The sequence below is a fragment of the Protomyctophum bolini genome, assembly GCF_963924005.1.
Source record: "Protomyctophum bolini genome assembly, chromosome: 10".
Classification (NCBI taxonomy): domain Eukaryota; kingdom Metazoa; phylum Chordata; class Actinopteri; order Myctophiformes; family Myctophidae; genus Protomyctophum; species Protomyctophum bolini.
This window is the reverse complement of record NC_137871.1, coordinates 27,705,913-27,711,912: the sequence shown is the minus strand read 5'-3', so window position 1 is coordinate 27,711,912 and position 6,000 is coordinate 27,705,913. Positions and strand designations below refer to the sequence as shown.

General features: G+C 39.2%; 1 protein-coding gene across 2 annotated transcripts in view; it reads right to left on the bottom strand.

Annotated features, from left to right (window-relative positions):
• Positions 1–477: 477 nt before the first annotated feature.
• Positions 478–6,000, bottom strand: part of kdrl (kinase insert domain receptor like) — a 70,870-nt gene continuing 65,347 nt past the window's right edge. For both annotated transcript variants that reach the window (XM_080774320.1, XM_080774321.1), the window contains exon 30: positions 478–4,174. In XM_080774320.1, the coding sequence (XP_080630446.1) occupies positions 4,003–4,174 (172 nt within the window). In that variant the 3' untranslated portion in view covers positions 478–4,002. The remainder of the gene's footprint in view (positions 4,175–6,000) is intronic.

The window sequence follows — 6,000 nt, the reverse complement described above, 5'->3', positions numbered from 1 at the left end:
AGTATTAAAAGGATCCCTGGCTAATCTTGTATGCCTCAGTAAAACACCTTAAATATTTGTTTTATCCTAGAAATAGTATGTTTTTCACTGAATAGGAGACTCTCCTGTCGCAAGTTGATGATGTCATGATGTCATAATATGACATCATCAACATGTGTGGTCCAGCCTATCCACACTTTTCCTGGGCTGTGTGTGATCCAGTTCCTGTCGAATTTATGGAATTCATGTGCTAATAAAAAACAACTTAATGCGTCCTATGCCAGGGTATTATTGTATATTGTATGTTTCAGGGTATTATTGTATGTTTCCAGGGTATTATTGTATGTTTCAGTTTTTCTGAAGATCCTCAATTTGGGCATTAAGTCATGTTAAGCACCTGCGTATGGTTCTGTGTAACAAAGTGCATTTTTTTTATACCAAATATTTGAATAATGCTCTCTGTAGACCTTGAGTAATATATAAATATATAGATCTTTATTCATTTCTTTACTTCATATGGTTGGTTAACAGTGTTGGGGAACACTACTTTGTTTAAAAGAAAGATATTTATGTTACAATCAAAATAAAAAGCTGTCTGCAGATTATTGTAGTGTTGTTTGGAAATGTTGCTTAATAAACTGCTCTTTTGCTTAATCTATACTTCGTACAATGGTGTTGCAGATCTACAAGCTCACAATTCATCACGGATGCAACACATTGTGAGCTTGTAGATCTCTTTTCGTTGCATGACTATGGTGTACTGTACGATGTATAAATCTGGCTTTTGTATGCAAATAGAGCGTCTGCTTGTTACAGTTGTGCAATAGCCTAAATGTCAATATAACAAATAATCCATTCAAACAAAGCAAAAACCTAAACAGACTTGTAACACATCAATAATCGACTCAAACAAAACACAGAATTGATGTTAGGTTGAAAGGACAAGATATGACAGAATGCTGAGTTACTTATTTGAAAAAAAGATACTAAAGCTACACCATATTACATGAAATGAAACACTGGTGTTAAATTACTCACAAAAGTAATTTGGCAACACGTTACCCCCAACACTGTTGGTTAATAAAATACATTTAGAATACAAACAGTAATACTTTATATAAAACATCAGTGCATACACATTTCCCTTCCACGTTGGAAAAAGAAGTTAAACAAAACAGTTGTGCCACACAACAAATCATCATTTGGCAACATTTAGGATTTTAGAGAATGGTGAAAATACCCGCCGACTAGTGATGCGCTGGTGAAGCCACAACCCTGGTTCAGTCGTGTTTGTGTTGCCGATTTTCAGCCAGGTAAGGTAAGATAAAGGGGTTAAAGATGGAGTGCCGTGATTTCTTTCCCACCCCAAAACATGATCATCAGGTATTGTTACAGTATATAAGGTGGTATAACTTTTTCAAAAAAGCGTACAGTATTTGTTAAAATGTTGTTTTTTCATTAAGAATGCCTGGTTTGCCTGGTGGGTGGTGATCCACCTGAACTGAAGCCGCACCCACAGCTGTAGTTGTATGATAAAGGGGGAGGGGTTAGGCTGATAGTGTGATGTCACTATATTACTGTTTATTTCATTGGCCCGTTTGACTGTCAAGGGCTCAGCCTCCAGGAAGAAACCATAAATACAAAGTTAATACACCGTTGCACATAAAAACGACTCCAGGGTGTATAATGAAGTACTGTCATCTCATAGACACATGAAAAACTGGAAAAATTGTGGCACTCCCTCTTTAAAAAAAAAATGCAACCAACCCGCGCATCACTACCACTGACAACTGAAGCAATTTGTTTCATTTAGTGGTCACAAAGCACTCCTACAGGGTATGACTTGGATAACACTTTGCTGGACTATCACCAGGTGAAGTAAATTAAATTGTATCTACAGTACATCCAGTATATTCTTTGTGAATTAAATGTTCATGTTTTAATTAAAATATAATCAATTATATTACATGCGTTATAACACAGATAATATAACTTACATTAAACTGTGACCAGTATTATATAGTGTCCAGCCTGGTGCTAACTTCATACACATACAGATGATTCCATAGCCTGCCCTGCAAGCTACGGAATATTCCCATAATACACATTCCTGCCAAAGCAGATTCCCTCACCTATATATACTATGTAATGATAGTGTATACAGCAGCGTAATCAGCATATAAATCTGGGAGTGAAATACTGGAATAGTACATGTTGTCGGGAGGTGGCAGCTGGTAGTAAATCCTTTGGTCAACATTTCAGTGTGAATCTAAACGGACGGACGGAACTGGATTAATAAATGAACAATGTTGGTATCTAAATAAATATGCCAGGTTTATTTTACTAGTGATTTGCGGGAGACGTACTTCCTACAAACTTGAATGCTTACGCTCATTTGTTTCTAAATAGCTTTTGTACACAAGAAAATAAACAACGCCACATGCCCTGGCTCTCTGGATATACCTCACATTAATTGCCTCTGTTGAGTTTCTTCGGAAGAATAACCCATTAAGACCTGAGGCCGAATCTACAAATGTCTTCTAAATCATACGACAAACGTATGTTGGTTACATCAGCAGTGCTCAAATGTTTTTCATGTCAAGGACCCCCAACATTTTATGTATTTGGCCGCCGACCCCATGTCAAAATATTTCATTCCTGGAACCCCCAGAAGCAAAGACTTAAGTTTAAAATGTTTACTTTTAACAATATATTCAAAGTTCACAAATGTTCATGATAAAAAAGGAGATCCTCAAGCATGTAGCTTAAGTATATCTGCTATTTTTGAATAGCCAAAGTATAAAATAATGCTTTTTCCCAGTCTTAAACGGTTAAAAGTCCTTCACCGTGAACAGGTGCTGTAGTGTTAAAAATGTAAATTTGCCTGTGGATTCACTTTAGGCTGTATCCCATTCCCTCAAATAACCTTGATGTTGGAGACAGGCCCGCCTAGATTTGCCACTATAACGCAGAATAGCCCTCTCCTCAATATCTCTGTGGAGACATCAACCTGAGTTGGCACAGTAAAATATGTCAAGATAAAAGGGAAAGCAGGTGAAATGAGTTCTCATCCTGTTTTTTTTCTTCATTTGTTCTATAAACGCACCCTCAATTATTAACCTAGAATCTTATTCTGAACCATCTGTCAGTCTTTGCTTTGAGGAAAAAAACTAGCCAACATTAACGTGGATAACAAACAGTTTATCCGCATTCTAACTCTTTGAACCCTATAGCCTATTACTTCATTCCTTAAAATGACACGTAATGTGATGCGACATTATGGTCTCTTTTCAATGTTCATTTTCAATGTTCATATGTTAATAGCAAAGTAACACAGAACATTAATAATAAAATAAAATCTTACTTTCCAGTTTTCAACTTCTTAAAATGTTTGTACTGATATATAAAAAAAGTATCAATGAAAACAAGAAAAGCCTCAAATATTCTGTGTCCTTTGCTTCTCTGAACGGTCCTCTTGGTAAAAACATACTTCATGTAACGGTTAAAACACTTTCATTTCTTTAAAGCACTGTGGAAAATATGCTAGTTGGAACCATTGTGCTTCCTTTGTGTTCACAGTAGATTAACAAACAAATACCTGAGCCTTTATTGAGCTGTATATAAAAGGATATCACAGTGGATGTGGACGGACCAGCAGCATTGAAATGAATTGAGGCTCTTTAGTATGAAAGATCCGAAGGGATGATCCATCTATCCAGACGAGGTCAGATCTTCCTGCACGGCCAACTTGTAGGAAGTTGCGAGTTAGAATCGAGCGGACGCAAAAGAGTGTCCTCCATAAACAAAGCCACCACATAACTGAGAATATCCTGCGTGTTTGTATCACTAACCACAATTATAGAACAAAGCTATGTAAAAAAAAAAAAAAAAAAAAAAAAGGTCGGAAGTTGGGGGAGTTATGTGGTTTGCTGTGAAGTCCGTCGTCATAGAGTAGGAAGACGGAAGATTTAAAAACTAGGGTTGGGGTATACTCCAGGGTCTCTGGGGTGACACAGGGGGGGGCTACACAGGTGGGGTGGAGTAGCGCACCACATAGTTGTAGTCGGGGGGTGGGCTGTGGCACTCTAGACTGGGCTCCAGCTCCAGGGCCGAGTCGTCCAGGCTGAAGTCCAGTGCAGACCCCTTTTCGCCGTCCGTCAGTACGGACTCCTTACTCTTGCTTCCAGCTTTCATCCTGCATGGGGGAGGACACAGGGAGCACAGATGCATTAATTAATTTAATTCATTATTTTTATGCACCCTCTCCTCATTTTTTTTAACCTTTTTGAGTGCTCGGATCGCCGCCTTTTCTTTAGTATTCCAGTCCCACTGATCCTTGAAGCACTAGCCCTATACTTTACATTATTTCTTTGCATCTCCATCGAGTACCTGGTTGATTTTATTTTCGTCAATATGCTGATTGTGTGTTCGCTGGCCCAGGGAACTCCTGCTCATTACACTGGATCATCTAAGCAATAAATTCAATTTCTTTGCAAAACATTGGGATCAAACTTTCACCATCCATTCATATACGAGCTATTCACTCATCCCGAAACCGTTTTCCATATTGTTGATGGCTTCTGCTCCACTTGATACTCAGAATATGAGTATTTGCCTCCCATTGTTTTTGGGGGTTGCTAGGGGTTTCCAGAACTCCGCTCTCAAGGCCAAAGGGTCAGAACCCAGTAGGGGTAAATGACAGGGAGCTGAAGAGGAATGCCTGTTCCAGAGTGCCTGCATCCAAGTACATAAACCGTATGCTATATCACCCGTGTTTGAATCCCATCTTGTCTTGCATGCGTCTCTCTCTGCCCTTTGGTTTCCTGTCTTTCTGCACTGACCTATCTAAAATAACGCGTCCAAGTGCAAAACAAAAACCAGACGATTAATAAGAATGTCAGGATTCTGCATCCACACTGCAAAACACCACAGCGCATTGTCTTTAGAGAACGCATGTGGAATGAATAATGATGAACATCTCTGGAACAGGAAACAAAAGGGGAAGACTTAAACCACTTGAGCCATAATTATATACATATACATGTATGTATGTATGTAATTATGTATGTATGTATAAATGCATGCATGCATGCATGCAATATACATTTCGATTTCTTTATTTGAATCCACAAATTACAATTAATTTTACAAGGAAACAAATATAACAGGGTTGACAGTTCATGTTCACTTAAGGATACACATGGCACCTCCTTCTCCACACACACACACACACACACACACACACACACACACACACACACACACACACACACACACACACACACACACACACACACACACACACACACACACACACACACACACACACACACACACACACACACACACACGCACGCACACACACACACACACACACACACACACACACACACACACACACACGTGGAGTATATAATATAGAAGCTGAATTTATGACAGAAAGAAAGAAAGAAAGATAGAAAGAAAGAAAGAAAGAAAGAAAGAAAGAAAGAAAGAAAGAAAGAAAGGTTAGCACTGTGTGCCAGAGAACAAGGGGGTCAACCAGGTGGAATTCAGCAGAACAAAACCAGAGTATCATCACAGCCAACTGGGATGAACCTTGTAAAGGTTCACAAGGTCAAAAGGTGCCAGTGATCCAAGTGGTTGCCCAGCAAGGTCTCCCTGCCCCTCAAATATATGGACCATTCTCTGCATGCCTGGGCTCATGCTTTCACCCCATGGCAGAGGCCACAGTAACATGGGTATCACCGTCCTACCAACTGTCATTAAGACATGTGAATCCCTTGACACCTTCAAAACTGCTCTCAAAGGGCACCTACGGATGGCTGCAAATACGAAACTGGCCCCCGTAAAATCTGAATCCCCACACCCCTTTTTAAATAGTTCAAATAGCCGATCTACAAGCTCACAATGTCTCGCTGTAGATCGGATAGATTAAACATTAAGCAGATAAGTGTCCTGAATCATAGCCACGTTGATAACGTTTGTATTAAACCAACTCGTTTGTAAATCCGTCAAGAT